The 16,497-nt window shown below is 37.1% G+C and overlaps 1 protein-coding gene and 1 non-coding gene across 3 annotated transcripts; both read right to left on the minus strand.

Moving 5' to 3' along the window:
• Positions 1-3,749: 3,749 nt before the first annotated feature.
• On the minus strand, positions 3,750-9,997 carry LOC145640758 (MLO-like protein 9). 2 transcript variants are annotated; one of them, XM_081691989.1, is made up of 15 exons: positions 9,301-9,997; positions 8,481-8,538; positions 8,122-8,354; positions 7,507-7,623; positions 7,305-7,365; positions 6,675-6,763; positions 6,307-6,381; positions 6,136-6,224; positions 5,971-6,020; positions 5,820-5,860; positions 5,554-5,727; positions 5,285-5,320; positions 5,121-5,188; positions 4,644-4,704; positions 3,750-4,455 (listed from the first exon to the last, which is right to left on the minus strand). In XM_081691989.1, exons 1-15 carry the CDS (start codon positions 9,445-9,447, stop codon positions 4,246-4,248), a joined length of 1,509 nt encoding a protein of 502 aa, XP_081548115.1. In that variant the 5' UTR covers positions 9,448-9,997; the 3' UTR covers positions 3,750-4,245. The 2 variants fall into 2 exon arrangements, with proteins under 2 accessions (XP_081548115.1, XP_081548117.1); XM_081691991.1 differs by having other exon boundaries at positions 4,293-4,481.
• Positions 9,998-10,054: 57 nt separating this feature from the next.
• TRNAD-GUC (transfer RNA aspartic acid (anticodon GUC)) lies at positions 10,055-10,126 on the minus strand. Its single transcript has one exon. It is a non-coding gene; the product is annotated as a tRNA-Asp (tRNA).
• Positions 10,127-16,497: the final 6,371 nt, after the last annotated feature.

A 16,497-nucleotide genomic window follows, 5' to 3' on the forward strand; every position in this document is an offset into this window, starting at 1 on the left:
TCAGTCTCCATGGCGTGGCAGAAAGTCTGAAGGGCCTGGGCAGCCTGCTTCTCATATTTCTCGGCTGCCGCCTGCTTCTCCTCAGCAGCCTGCTGCTTCAGCATTGCCAAATTTGCTTCTTCCTGGGCAATTTTGGTCTCCTCCCAGGCACGCTCCAGCTTGTCCTAAAGGGTGTCTATTAGCTCTACAATGAGAGTCTGATTGTGCACAACCTGGTTACAGGAGCACATCAGTAAAAAAAAGAGAGAGAAGAAAAAGAAGAGCTGAATTAAGAGAGGAAAGAGCATAAACGGTTAAGTACCTGCATCAGCAAGCGCTGGTTGTCCCTGGCAGGGTCAGGGACCCTTCGGCTGGATTCTCCCATTCCAGCAGTGGCCTTCAGCGACCACACCCTAGCTCGATCTACCTCGGACATACCAGTAAGGTCACCGAAGTAGCCCGCAGCTCCTTCTCGGTTCTGGCCCCAAATACGTTCCCAAACGGGTTCGGGGATTGTGATGCGGGGGGCCGAGAAACCCAGGTCTCCAGAGTTCAGCGTCTGGAAAGAGGGAAAGGAAGAAGAAGGAATCTCCTGAGCCTTATCCGGCTCAGCACTCTTTTCCCCTTCGGCGGAGTCCAGCTGGTCTCTATCAGGGTCAACAACAATGACCTCTTCTTCCTCCCCTAACTCAGGTTGACGAAGCAAGGCGTCAACCTCTCTATCAATGTCGACTGAGAAACCTTCAGCAATTGGTTTCTCAGCAGCTTCAGCAGAGCGCCCTATGGCACTCCCTTGATTCAGATCTTCTCCTTGAACCCCCTCTTTCGGATCGGGAGTTCTTTGGTCCACCTCCATTTCTTGAGTTTCGGGAGGTGGATGAGGGGTTCGAGGAGGCGAGATTTCTGGCGGAGGGGGAGCCCTCGGCGAGCCTCTACCTTCATCAGGCTCCCTGATATGAATGCCTCCAGTAGGCATCAACCCCGTCTGAAACTGGCGAGGTCCCAGCACTGCTATCCTCCTCCTCCTCTTGGCCAAGGGTTGTTTGTCCATTTCTTCAGATTCAGACGAAAGCGAATCTTCAGGACGAGCAGGTGCTATCTCTTCTCTCCTTCCGCTCCCTTCCTCGGACTGCAGAAAGGGGGGGCAGTAAAGGAGTAAAGGTTTGAGTAAAAAAAAAAAAAAAAAAAAAAACAAAACAAAACACAACAACAAAAACAAAAACAAAACAAAAGCTAAGGAGCTTACCGAAACCCTCGGCGGAGCTTCGGCTGCAGAAGTACCCTGCTCGGCAGCGCCAGACGTTCCTACACCTCCTTCCAAGGAATTAATCGCTCTGGATACGTCTTCGGCTATCTGAGCAACCTGTGCTTCCTCGGGTAATAGGGGCCTCAGGGGATCTCGCTTCTCCCACCAAGGCTTCTGCTTGGTATAATCCGCAGCAGCCTCAATTTGAAGGCCCGTTGAATGCAAATGTAACGGACGGTCCTTCGGAGCTGTGATCGCTGGAGCTCGGTCTAAGATGACCCGTTCAGCGTTCAACCCCAGCCGACCGTAGTCGATGCCCGAAGTAGCCTCGCTTAGCTCTGAAAAGGCAAAAACGAAGGTTAGACTGAGGGAATGGACGCTAAAAATAAGCAAAAAATAAATAAAGCAAGTCCTCGGCCCCAGCCGAAGATACTTACCACCTCTGTGCTTTCGGCTGAGGCCGACAACTGCCAACATCTTCTCTTGGAAGACGTAATGGTAATCTGGAAGCCATCTGGTTGGGATGAACTTCATTCGGCCAGTCCCCCCAGGATTTTTCTGCTTCCCGAAGAATCCTGCATGTTCTTCGGGGTCTTCGGGGCCCAAATCCTGCATGTTCGGATCGGGCCTAGAGAGATAACGGGGAGCCCCAAAAAAATGGGGGTGCTCCGGATCAGAGGGAGCCCTTACCCAGATCCAATTGCCTCTCCAATCCTTATCCGAAGAATCGTTCGGCCACATAGTCAAATATTGTGGCTGGCTCTCGATTCGCCACCAGCCAGGCCCATGGTGACCGTATACGCTCTGGGTGTTCTGCACCAGCTGATGCATCCTTCGAAAACAATGCAAATTCGGTTCAACGGCAAAAAACCGACATACCCAGAGATAGGTCATCACTCGCCGAATGCTGACAGGCGTCAACTGGCACAGGGAGATCCTGTACTTGATTAGAATGTCCCTGATGAAGGGATCTAGAGGGAACCGAAGCCCATACTGCAGCTGCCGAGTATATACTCCGATGTACCCAGGAGGGGGACGGTGAATTATGTCAGTCGGCGAAGGCACTCGGCACCAGTACCCATCCTCCTCGAAAATGCCGTAGTGCAGTTCTATTTGTTCGGCAAACCGATAGGCTTCGGCATGCCTAACCCACCAAGAGTAAGGGGCATTTTTTTACCATAGCTTGCTAGGCTTCGGCATTTCGCCACTTAGCATGCCTGGGAGCAAGTCCCAAAGCACAGCAGGCAAATCCTCTACCTGCTCTGCTCGTCAGCCCCGGCGTCTTGCTGGGGTGGCGCGACATTCAGAGGAACGGCCGGAATCCCCCTCTCCGGGTCTTCCTCGACTCGTTCCCCGTTCCAAACATCGGCACAGTCTCGGGGGTCCCTAGCCTGACCCCGCCGCCCGGGTTGACGCCCTCTTCCTCGAGCCATAGTATAATTCGGAGGAGAAAAGGGGGAAAAAAGGGAATTCTTTCAAAAATTCAAGAAAATCAAGGGAAATTCGAAGAAATTTACCTTCAAATGGATTGAAATGCGCCGGCTAAGTCAGTCGAAACGGCGGATTCAAGTGTCGACCTTTGGTTCGGAGATATTGCGCGAAGTTTTCAAAGCGGAAAAATGGCGTTTTTGCGAGAATTCGAGTGTAATTTGGTGAAGAAATAAGGAGAGAAGAGCAAATTCGGACTTATATTTCCAGAAAATGGGAATTTCGAAGGTCCAAACGCTTAATTTCTCTTAAACACCTCCTTAAGTAACCGTTAAACACTCTCTCTCTCAAATAACCGCTCATTATCCATTCAACTTCCCCACTAATTATCTTAATTACAGTTATTTAGTTAATGACTATTTAAAATTTAAATCTTTTGATTTAATTAAATCATTTACTTCCCTCCATTTTTATTGGATTCAAACCCGACCCGTCATCCTTCCAAATCGGGTCTGGGGGGCAAGTTGTTCGGGTCCAATTAAGCCAATTGGGCCTAGTCATTAAATGATCCAATATTCCAAGGTCAAGGCCCAAGCCTCCATTAAGCCAAGTCAACATAAAGTCAAGCGGCCCAAATTGTCATGGTCAGCCCATGACTAAGTCTGGCCCATTCATTCTCATCCCTTTGTCATACTAAGGTATAAAAGCCTTCAATCTTACCATTTATGATGGATACACAACTAAAGCCTCAAGCATTAACTCTCTTGCATAGCTTTTCCCTCTAAACACTGTTTGACTTCGGCATCGGAGGGGTCTTCCTCGGATCCACCCCCGAGGCCAGTTTACTTGTGTTTGCTGTGCAGGAAACCTTCGGCCCAGCGTTACTTGGACCGGACGAGTCTTCATCCACTTCATCGGACCTTCGGCTAGGTCCCATTGTTTTCACCCGAAACAACATGTATACTCCATATATAGTATTGGTCTTTCTAGATTAATAAGTTTATGCAAGACAAGAAATTTCCATTGTTTTAAAAATCCTTAATTCATAATACCAGTATTGTTTAAAAATCTTCAAATCTTAAACAACCAATTAATATATCAAATGAGGGATTTTATAACTTAGCAAGAAATCAATCAATGTACTTCTATCTCAATGCCTTTTCTTCTGTCATTATAACATTCAAAGTAACACTATACAACTCTACTTTTTAGTTACTACTAAACACGGACTCTTACAATTTGCCATTTGACTAACAGCAAAATTTTGAATGAGGTCCTAAAGAGTATAGAATCACCACACAAAAAAGGGGAGACAACAAGTCTAAACACACAAAAACTGAGTATAATGCATCATCTATGAGCATTGCAGTGTATATGATATACTAGGGAAAATCGTCAAGACAGCAAATCAGTAATGATACGTCACTCACGAGCTCAACTGTCAAAGATGAGTTTTGTTCTGTCTTCTAACACACGTACACACACTGGAAAAAGGAAGTCCTTTTTCACCCACAAAAGCTCTCATATCACTGGGGTCTTCTGCTCTACAAACTTGAGCTTCAATATCTTCTGCTGAAGTCAACAGTTACAGGTTATGGATGATCATGATCAGGATGATCCTCTCCTTGAAGATCTACTGTAGTCATGTCGGCCATTTCATTATGTTTTGGTGATCCACCAAGGACTTGGGTTGGCACAGGTCCTGGTTTCCCATCATTCTTCTTCTTGGCATTCTTACGCCACTTTGTTAGAGCTTTTGACGTTTGCTCATCAAATATCGATCTCTTCATAGTTGATCCCATCTGTCAATCCCAACAAAAATAAGCGCCTCCAAATAGGTAATCACTTAATTAGTTTTTATTGCATAAATACAAAGAGGAAATGAATGTTTGAATCCTTGAATTGTTTATATAAACACTTCTTTTGAAAAATTCAGTCTTAACAAGCTAAACATAGCCAAGTAGGGCACAAATGACATGAAATAGCTTACCTGAGTCACAAGGGCATACAACGGGAGTGTGATGTAGCAGCACATGAATTGAACTGCTACCCTGCGATTGGAAATTTTTCCATAATGTTAAAGAAGCAAAAAAGCTGGGAACTATTTTTTAATTGTTTATGCAAAGTATACGTTAAGCAATATTGATAATTTCATGTAATATGCCTACTGTAAATTAATGACAATTTTGCTTTTACTTTTCTTAACATTTTCTTTCCCAATTTAAAATTGCAAATACTGTCCGGAAACAGTGTGCATTGCAACAACATTACATATAGAACAGCCCTTACTAAAATTCCCCAGTCAGATGCTTGAGATATAAGAGGCTTTCATTTTTCCAGCTTCCACCCATGATACAAGGTTTAGGCTTTAGAAGAAGAAAAAGTTGTAGACCGTAAGAGGTCCGGGTCTGTAAGACAAATTTATCACATCTTTGCCAAAATCACGATTTTCAGAAGAAAGGCTTACCCAAGACAAACTCTGACAATAGTCATGGCAAAATTTGAGTGAAAGCAAGATCTTAGACCAAACTCATACTGCAAAGACAGAACCATCATTTCAAGTCAGCAAGGATAATATTGTTATGGTTCATAAAAGCTAGCAAAACAAAACTGGAAAAGAAAGTTCTTTACCCATATCCAGAAGAAATAAGTAATCTCGAAAGCGTTCTGAGCCAAAAGCCAAGAAATTAATGTTAAATGTTCTGTAACTTAGTAAACAAAAAGATACAATAAATTTATTATCCCTGTATCCGAAATCAACTGTTACATTATCCCAACTTCTTAAAATACACCTATTTAGGCTTTTACTGTAGTAGAGTTATTTTATCATCTTTCAATCGTACAATTGCAGTAAAGTATCAAACAAAGCGATTTTTTAGGGGAAGTAGTTATGATGATACCTGAAACAAAACATAATGGATGAGATACAGGATGAGCTGCGGCCAGCCAAACCAAAAGTTTTTATCAGAGACCTGGACAAGAGGCATTCCTTGGATTACCGCATGTCTCTCTGTAATTTCAACTGCCATCCGTGTTATGACTGCTTGAAGCTTCATCCCAACTGACAAGATCACCTGCATGACCCTCACAGTTGATTTTAATAAAAACCTTTGATTGTACAGCATAAAGGATATGAATATACTAGAAAAATATGAGAGTATCTTACGATGAGAGGCAGGAAGGACAACCAGACCATTGAATCCCATTCTGAGACAATAATAATTGACTAGAATCAGAAAAGTACAATAAAATGCACCCCAGAGAAGGAAAATAAAATGAACAAGAAATAAAAAGTCTAGCAGAGTAAAACAACTTACTATCAACATTAAGAAGTAGAAAAAAGACTGCAGATGCCCATAACAAAGGACTGCCGATACCAAAATGAAATTGAATTCAGAAATAGAAAGGTTTTAAGGACAAAGAGCAATAAAAAAAAATAAATAAATAAAAAACAACGAAAAAAGATGTATATAGATATTTACCTGATACCCACAACTACCTTAAAGTCATCTTCCAAGGATCTTTTTATGTATTTTTGAAAATCAAATTTACTTCCTGGTGCTAGGTGAACCTATGAAAATGGTAGTAAATTAACTTTTAGCAAAGTAACAAATTTACAAAAGAAATAAAATGGTGTCAGTTGAAGAACGTACGCTAACAAATCCATGACGCAGTGCCAAGTAATCAGATTTACGAACAGTTCTGTAGAATTGCCTTAAGAAGCAAACCTGTTAAGGTTTCCTTATTAGTAACAAATCGACCTAGCTTTATATTCAAAAACAGAAGTGTGATTAGGATGCAAATCATGCAATGCACATTTTGCTGGCATAATTTATCCTGAAAGTCAAAACTATAAATCTAGAACCTCCAATTACATGCTAAAGCTAACTGTTAAAGGTAACAAGAAGGAAATAATTGAATAAGCAGAAAATATATAACAGAGTAGGCAAAAAAAGTAAACATAGATATTGAAACCCAAAAACAACAAATAAAAAAACAACAATGCTTAAGGAAATCTTACAAGGGCAAATAAAATGGGATTTTTAGTCCAAAAGCTGGAGTGTCCTTTTACAAATGACGTCTCATGAGTTAGTCGAAACTTCGCAGCATCTGCAAACACAGAATTTCATTCATCATAAACACTACCAATGCAATGAACACTAAGTAATCAAAATAGTCATCAACTTTCCAATCGTCTTCCAGGTTACAACTACATTTAGGTAGTTAGTGGGGTCCTGCTGTCATTTCAGAAATGGCTCTCCTCCCACTATAAGCCATCTTAGTCTTGGTAGATCAGTTATAAGAGGATAACTACATTTACACAGAAAACTTAAAAAAATTAAGTGTGATACCATAAGGTCAGTCTGAATTACATAGAGGTGATTTGGGCTTCAATAATGTGAGCAAGAATCCAACTTTTAAGCATGATTCTATAATGTATCTTTTGGACAAAATTTTGTCAAAATCCAGTCATACTGCAGTCTCAGAAAATCAGAAATGCCTAGAAGATAATTATATAATGAGCCCATGCTTGGCAAAATATTGATGCTAGTTTATTTAAATTTCAGATTTTTGAAGAGAAATCATTATATCAGATAATTTAAGACAAAAGAGATAACAGTATAGAACCCAAAGGCAACGTATATCATACCAGAGTCAAAACTGCCTTTACTGTTTACTGCTTCCAGTTCCCAATCTTTCCACCTGCGAATCTACGTAGAAAAAACCACATATAGCATTTATGTTCAGCCCATGACCAAACCCAACAGTGAGACAATGTCCCATTAAATTTCAGAGCTACCCTTATGAAATAACTTAAATGAAGCACATCTATTAAACATAAAAAACCTCACCTTCATTCTCCCAAGTGCCATTGTAATACAACTATAAAGTACATGAAAAACTGCCAAGAAGAATATAAATATGTGTAGTTGATGCAATCCATTGGCAGAAATCAGAGGCACAAAACCCTGTTGATGGAAAAATGTCAGTGAAACTCACCAGACACAAATTTTCAATTTCCATGATCAGAAACATAAAACCTGATAACAGCTTTTTAAAATGAATGATAGTGAAGTGGATCCTTTGCAAGTCTTTTATTTTTTCTAGCAGATTCTACAATCATGGCTGTTGGCATTGATTCTTATGAGAGAAGAAAATTAACCGAGGTTTTGAGAGTTCTACAAACTAACTTATATTCTTCCATCCAACCAAGAGCTAATAGTCATTAAGATAAGCTTCATGAGCGAAATACTTTGCAACTCTTAGCAATGAACAAGATGGTTATAGAGCAACTTACTTTGATGTATGAGAGGCTGAGAGCAATTACAAAATTGCATGATCAAGAGAGTAGAAATCTAATGTCTTTCCAATTATGCAGCTTTAGGATTTAGAATACTAGAAACTAAACATGTACAGTACGGCATCAAATAGTAAGCACATTACACTATAGTGTTATACCAACTCACCTCCTTACATCCAACAGCAGCCCCACCTCCTCCTAACATTCTATGCTCATACCATAAGAGCCTGCGATGATGTCCTCCATTGCCCTCTGCGGGTTTTTGATTTCCTTTATGGCTTTTGGGCTTATAGGCACAAGGCAACATCGTATCTGCGAGTTCCAAGGGTATACAGATACTGATAATGTAGTTCTGCCCAAATGTGAGAAGTAAAGAAATGAATCCCAGCACCATCAGCTCTGCACATAGGTGAAGAAGTTGCTGATATAGTTTTTATTATAGTTCAAATGTTTACAGATTTTTTCTTTAAAATAGCTCCTACAAACCAAAAAATAACTCAAACAGCTTAACTTTCTACTGCTAACCTGCTTTAACCTTCTCGAGGGCTTCAAATAAAGCTTTCTTATGATTTTTATGAAAGTACTGGTGATCACATTGAGGTAAGGAAGAAAATGTTAGCACACATAGAAGTCTAAAACACTTGATCATAAATGCTTCTACACCAATTATATTGTCTACATCGCATAGGTAACATACGAAATACTTCTCAAAACATACATTACAGATGTTGAGTATCAGCTCAAGGATGCATAACTCGAATGAAGAACAGTTATTTATATATATAAACAAAATTATTGTCATTCCATAATGTTGATACTTTTGTTATGCAAATCCTATCATGATCATATGCATAGGCTCTCATTTTCATTCTACAAATTTTGCCAAACCCAAAAATGATTCCTAAACTTGTGGAGTAACCATGAATAAAACCAAACTAAAAAGAGTAAAACGCCCTCCACATTGTTGTTAATGCCTTACACTTCATTTCATTGCATCAACAACAATCCAGTCATAATTTCACCATACACTCGACTCGGCCAAGGGACATGGGATGTCCAAAATCCATATGTACACAACTTTACCCCTAGTTTCCAAAGGCTTGTCTAATACATTGTTTTCAACTAGAGGCATTAATCAAAGTTGCATAGAATCCCTTTGCACCCCATTTAAGGTACTGGTAATTATTAAAAACTAAAAAACACGAGCGTCTCCTGATCTTACGTGGACGGTATCTTAGACAACAATCACTAAGTCACAACTTACTAATCTACCCAAACATTGTTACAAACAAAGAAATTCATCCAACAATATAATTGAAGGTAAAAAAAAATTAAAAAAAATTACCGAGCCAATAAGATGAAGAACCTTCTCCAAAACAATGGAAATAAGAATAATAATAGCACAAACCGAAGCAACAGCCCATGTTGGTGTTTGATCAAGCTCCCTTGGCTTGCTTAAACCACTTCCTCCTCCACCTCCACCACCTCCCATTTTTAATTTTTTTTTTAATTTTTTTTTTGGGGAATTTTCCCTTTTAATTTAAATAACTCCCTTCAAAATTAATTTGACAAGAAGTTACAACTTTCCTCTTAATTACGCTTATTTATTTATTTTTTTCGGGTAAAATCAATCATCCTTTTTTCTCAGAAACCCAAACCCAGAAATTCAAAAAACAATCCATATATTTCTGGGTAAGGTTTTTCTTCCCCAAATTTTTAAAAAAATTTTTTTTAACAAAATTGAATAGCAAAAAAAGAATGGAGTTTTTTTTAATTCTAAAAATAAGCAGATAAAAGCAAAAATGGGGGAAATGAAGGCGAAAATGAATGGTTTGGGCTAGATTTTCTCTGCCCCAAGAGTTATTTTTGGCCATTATTTTAGGGAAAGATTATTGTTATTTATCAATAATCAATCGATCAAAAGAAGAGAGAAATACCGTTGAATTCAATGATTGATGAATTAAGAGAGAGAAAATGATAAATTGAATTGAATAATTGATGAACATGGGAAGAAAATTTACTGATTGGTGAAGTAGGAGAGACAGAATATGATACTCCGTAATATAATAATATGAAGAAAACCCAAAAATATGTAAAAACGCCGTTGCCGGGGATCGAACCCGGGTCACCCGCGTGACAGGCGGGAATACTTACCACTATACTACAACGACCTTGTTGTACATTTGCATCAATAATAATGTTACTATAATAAATGTGATTATTTTAAAACTTACAATTGTTACAATCACATTTTTAGTCCAATATTTAGGGCTTGTTTGGCATCAGTTTTGGTTTTCAGTTTCCTGTTTTTTTGAAAACCAAAAACCAAAAACAGGAAACAAGAAAAAGGTGTTTCCACTTTTCTGTTGTCAGTTTTCAAAACTATCATAATTTTAATAAGTTTATATAACTTTAGATTCATTATGGGACTCATATCATATACTTTTAGAAAACAAAAAAACCAAAAAACAGAAAACCACAGCAATGTCAAACGAACCCTTAGCATTTTGATTCTTTTTTATCTTTTTCCATGGGCTTAAAGCTTAAACACACTACATAATTACTCCCTAAGTTTTTTTATTTTTTTTTTATTATATATAAAAAAATACTCCTTCCGTTTCGTATTCTTAGTAACGTTTACTAAAAAGGGATGTCACATAATGCTCGCAACATTTTCAAATCTTTTTTTTAAGGAAAAAATAAAATGAATAATCTCATATTTGCTCGATCTGCTCAAAACGAGCCTATTATATTGACCGGTTTTAAAAGGTGACTTGCCACTTGTCACCTTTTTATTAGTCCTTATTTTTAATAATTAAAAATATCAAAACTTATTAAAATAAAAAAAAAATCGAACTTTGGGCCTAGAAATCTAATCTATTATATTTATTATTAGACTAGATTACGTTGTGGCTCCGGATGCTGTGGATGAATATTTGCGTATTGGCCAAACAACCTCTAGGAAGGCGTTGCAACATTTTTGTCAAGGGGTTATTAAACAGTTTGAAGGTGATTACCTAAGAAGTCCTACAGATGAAGATATAAGGAGAATCCTTCACCAAAATGATAGGCATGGTTTTCCTAGGATGATTGGTAGTATAGACTGCATGCAGTGGCCAGTGGGAGTGGAAGAATTGTCCTATGGCTTGAAAAGCGTAGTATGCTAGTCGTAGCGAGAATGCAACCCTCATTCTAGAAGTCGTTGCTGATCAAGATTTATAGATTTGGCATGCATTCTTTGGAATGCTTGGCTCATGTAACGATCTTAATGTCCTTTACCGATCTCCGGTGTTTGATGATGTACTATAAGGTCGTTCAACACCAATAAATCTATCGGTGAACGGCCATTAGTACAACTTGGGCTAATACTTAGCCAATGGAATTTACCCGAGCTGGCCAACTTTTATACAAGGTATAACACATCCTCGACCTCAAAAAGACAAGTTAATCGCTAATAAACAAGTAGTAGCTCGGAAAGATGTTGAACGGGCCTTTGGAGTTTTACAAGCTAGGTTTACTATACTGCGACAACCGTCACTTGCTTTCGATGTAGACATTTTGTGTGACATAATAGCTTGTATCATTATGCACAACATGATCGTAGAGGATGAACGGCAAAATTAAACTACACATGTGCTGAAGTTTTGAGACAGTACTACGAAGAAGATCGCCCCCAACGTACAACAGTTTGGTCGGGACTGAGTACAAGTGACACGGTTAACAACAACGAGCCTTTCGAATACAATGTCGGACGTCCAACCAACATTGAATTTTTTGACATGTATGTTTAGAGACGGATTGCCCTTCGTGTGATAGAGAGATCAGACCCATTTATCTCTCAAACTTAATTTGGTAGAGCACATTTGGCAAAAATATGGTCCTAATAATGTCGAGTAAATTATTGTAATGTGTCGTTAATTACTCAGGTTTATGTTAAAGTAAAGTTAATTTACAATAATCTGGTCTGTATCCGTACCATTATTTCAGGTCCAAAGTATTTGTTTTATCGTTATTTAAAGTTCCATTGTATTTTTATATTAATGTAATATAATTAAGAAATGCAGTTTTAATTAAATAATTAAGTTCCAAAAAAACATTTTTAATAGTAAACTTTTTTGGTTTTTTTTTTAAAAAATATATATTTTAATTAAAGCAAAACACAAATTTTATTACATAATTAATAAAAGCAAACCACAAACTTTGTAACGTTAATTGCAATATAATTGTATTCATAAGTGTATCCTATTAGTATAAACAATTATTAAAAAAAAAAAAAGAATATTGAATATAAAAAAGGTGATGTGTATTGTGGTGAGGTATAGGAAATAGAAGGAGAGATAGTGGCGAAGAGTTTTTTTTTATAAGCATTGATGTGGTAAAAAAAGTTATTTTTGAGGAGAAATTGGTGGGAGGAGTGAGAAAGTGGGTAGAGAGACTCCTCATTAGTGTTAGTGCTCTAATATTCACTTTATTTTAATTAAAGCAAAACACAAATTTTATAACGTAATTTATTAAAGCAAAACAAAAACTTTATAACGTTAATTGCACTATAATTGTATTCATAAGTGTATCCTATTAGTATAAACAATTATTAAAAAAAAAAAAAGAATATTGAAAATAAAAAAGGTAAGGTGTATTTTTTTTTTTTTTTTTATTTTTTTTTTTTTTTTTTTTTTGTTTAGAGAGCTACAAGGGCGGGGGTGAGAATCGATCCTAAGATCTCTTGGAATCCGGAGGAAAACTCTAACCACTTGAGCTACCCCTCACTCTCAAGGTAATATAATGTTTATTGTGGTGATGTACAGGAAATAAAAAGAGAGATAGTGTCATAGTGGTGAGGAGTGTTTTTTTTATAAGCATAGATGTGGTAAAAAAAAAAAAAAAAAAATTCTTGAAGAGAAATGGGTGGGAGGAGCGAGAAAGTGCTTTAATATCCACTTTTAATATATCAAAGAAAAAAAAAAGTTAAAATGACCTTACCTGTTGTTTAATACAACCAGTCTCTTTGACCCAGGGGCGAAATAATCAGGGGGGCTGGGGTAGGCCATGGCCCCTCCTATGATTCAGTTAAAAATTAAATATGCATGAATTTATAGCTTATACATTGTAGCTAAGTTAGTTTACCTTGAGAAAATTGAAGGAGGATTCTTCTCCAGACCAGAGTTCAACACCAATTTTTTTTTATAAGCTTAATTATAGTTTAGTATTCAAAATTTTATAAGTTTTGCAATGAGATATTAAAAATTATTTCTAGACAAAATAAACAAATGTTTTGTATATTTGATCATCTTGGCCCCTTAATGTAAAATTTCTTGTTACGCCACTGCTTTGACCCATTGGTTTTAACTATAGCAAAAATATGACTTTAGAGACCGACTGTTTAAACAACCGGTCTCTTTAATTTTTTATTTAAAAAAAAAAAAAAAACACGGTTGTGACTTGTGAATAGTTTAAACATTGCCAACATTACTACAATCATTTAGGAGACCGGTTATTTATAATAACATGTCTTTTTATATATATATATTAAAAAAAAGAATAAAATTGATTTTTTTTTCAGGCCGCTAGTGATGCACTGTGCACCAATGTAACTCCGCCCATGAATTTATGTTCACAAACTTTAAAAAACACCCGGTTTACAATAAACTCACTGTAAATCGGTCCATATAGCAAGTGTGGGTGTCTGAGTTGGGCTGACACATGTGAGTAATACATACAGATTATTTCTCCATGTTATGAAAATATTTCCATTTTCTCTCTCCTTTCTTTATCTCATACGTCATATCCCTCCTAAAATTAAACTCATACTTCTCTTCCCTTATTTTCCCACTTTCAAAAACTCTCTTTTCTGATTTTTTTTATCTCTCCTCTGATCTCCATTGCTGAACTATATAGCATTCTTTGTCTTCCATTTGCAATATCATCTTGATTTCCAACTTTAAATTTTTTGTTTCAATTTTTTGTGTTTTTCTAAAACCAAATTTGATTTTTGTATTTTGTTCATCTTTTTTTTTCGATTAATATTCTTTTGTTCATATTTTTTTAATTAGTTTCATTAATTTTTCAGTGTTTTAATAAAAAAAAACTACTCGTATGAGTATTTTTCGATGAATTTTTTGAGCAAGAGTGGAGAGAGAAAGATTTGAAGTCGGAAGAAGATGAAGTGAGCTCTAACTCGAAGAAAGAGTCGTCGTCATCGTCGTCGCTTTGCTTGTTGAGATGGTTGGAAATGGTGGAATTGGCGATGGTTTCAGCGCTATTGGCGTCGCTAGCGGTGGTTCCAACGGAGAATTTTGATTTGTTTGAGTGATTGTACTGTTTTTTCATGACTATTGTTAATTTTGTGTTTATTTTGATACTCTGTTTTGCATATGTAGTTTAATTATTTTTGTGAAAAAAGTTACTTTTGTGGAAAAAAAAAGGGGTCACTTTTGTGAAGAAAAAAAGGGTTACTTTTTGTGAAAAAAAAAAGGTTTACTTTTGTGAAAAAAAGGGTTACTTTTGTAAAAAAAAAAGGGTCACTTTTGTAAAAAAAAAAAAAGGGTCACTTTGTGTAAAAAAAAGGGTTACTTTTGTGTAAAAAAAGGGGGTCACCTTTGTGAAAATATGGGTCACGTTTTTAAAAGAAAAAGGGTCACTTTTATACGAAAAAAGGGTCACTTTTCACAAAACGTTCGATGTACAATTAAATTATTGTAAACCAGGGACATGCAAAAGTTTTTGATTTATGTTGCATAAAATTAACAGGCAAATAACCCAAACAAATTATTCTCCTGTACTTGTAATTACTTACCAAGGAAAGTTTCAGAGTTAAGAATATCACTGGGGACTAAACTTTCATGAAATGTAAAAGTAAGGGACTGCAATTTGGGAAGTTCAAAGTAGGGGATTAAAACCGGCTGAACAAGTGATCACCGGTTTATTAACTTGTAATAGGGAGTTTCCATTAAAAGTTAAAAAAAAAAAAAAAAAAAAAAAAAAAAAAAAAAAAAAAAAAAAAAAAAAAAAAAAAACTTAATGCTAGAGCTCGATTTTCATGATGAATATCAGTCGTAGGAGAAAGGCGGGAAAGGAAGTGATTCTTGAAGCTTCTGTAGGAAGTGGAGGGGACCCTTTTTTCCTATAAAAGGAGTTCTATCATCTTCTTTAATGCCCACAATACCATTTTCAGAAAGCTCCAACTAAAAAAAAAATTCCTTTATTCTCTGCTCGTGTCCGTGTACTGTCCTACTGGTCCCAGCTTTGAGGATTCAGTTGGGAGAAAAGTTGCACGACTCGGTTCCGTTGAAGGTATATTCCCTGCTCTTTTGGTTTGTAGTGGTCCTTTACACATGTATGTTATTTTTTGTTCATAAATAAACCTTGAGAAAGTTGTTTTTTGTATTATATTGCTGTTGTTTACATATAAACAAGTATTTTTGGCATGCTTTTCATGTAAAACATGTGAATCTGTTGGTTGAAGTTATAAAATTGTTTAAAAATTATTGTTAATGTTGATGATGGTTTATGTGAGGATTGGAAATGTTTATTTTATCATGTATGTAATTAGTTTAATTTTTTTTGTGATTAAGTAGTAAACATGTTGTTAGGTTTTTCATATTTCTGTGGGTGTGTGCTTGAGACCTTAGTCAGTAGTGTCTTACACTCCATGTACTTATGACCTAGGTATGGATGCACTTGAAGATGCACACCCCCTGTTTAGCTCGCAGGACTTGCTGGTGACCCATGTGTTCCCAAAGCTGGACTGGGAAGGGAGGGATGCCATTGAGTTAACCTGCAAGAAATGGAGGATGTGGTGGAGGACTTGAGGGCTCAGGCACTTGGTGTTCACCTACCCCTTCAACGGCCCCAGGGCTGCCATCCAAGAGTGGGTCCTGAAGGATGTCTTCTACAACAATGGGAGGGACCTTCATGCTTGGCTGGAGAAGGACATGACTGTGTACTTCGACGGCTTTCCATTGCTGTTCAAGGAGGAGGAAGCCCAGGGGTCATGGGTTTGGTCTGTGCAGCTGTTGGTTTTTGGTTGGGTAGCTGCTTAGTTTAAGCTTTTTTATGTTTATTCTGTAAAAATTGGGGGTAGTTGTAGTCCTACCTTTGTCATAGCAAGATGTAGGGGCCTTTGACAAGCAATGGTATTTCTTTTTGTGCTTGTCACTGCCATGACAATGGTTTAGTAGTTTAAGTTGGTGTCTCTGAATCTTATGAACTAATTCTGATGATGATGATTGTAATTATTAAATATTTTGGTTGTAATGAATGGATACATGGAGTCATTTCCAGGTTTTTATGCAATGAAATGAAGTAGTTTGTTCCATCTTATGCAAATATGGTTGATTATTTATTCTCTTATGCACAAATTATTCTGTTATGCACATATGATTACTTAAGTGATTGCTGATACTTTTATTTGTTTGATGAAACTGCTGATAGTATAATAGTATAGTATGAAATGATGAAACTGATTAATTACAACTCATGTATGAACACATATAACATGAATCTAAAACCATGTATGATTGTTCATCATGGTGGGGAATGGGTA

The sequence above is a fragment of the Chenopodium album genome, chromosome 7, assembly GCF_948465745.1.
Source record: "Chenopodium album chromosome 7, dcCheAlbu1.1, whole genome shotgun sequence".
Taxonomy (NCBI): Eukaryota; Viridiplantae; Streptophyta; class Magnoliopsida; order Caryophyllales; family Amaranthaceae; genus Chenopodium; species Chenopodium album.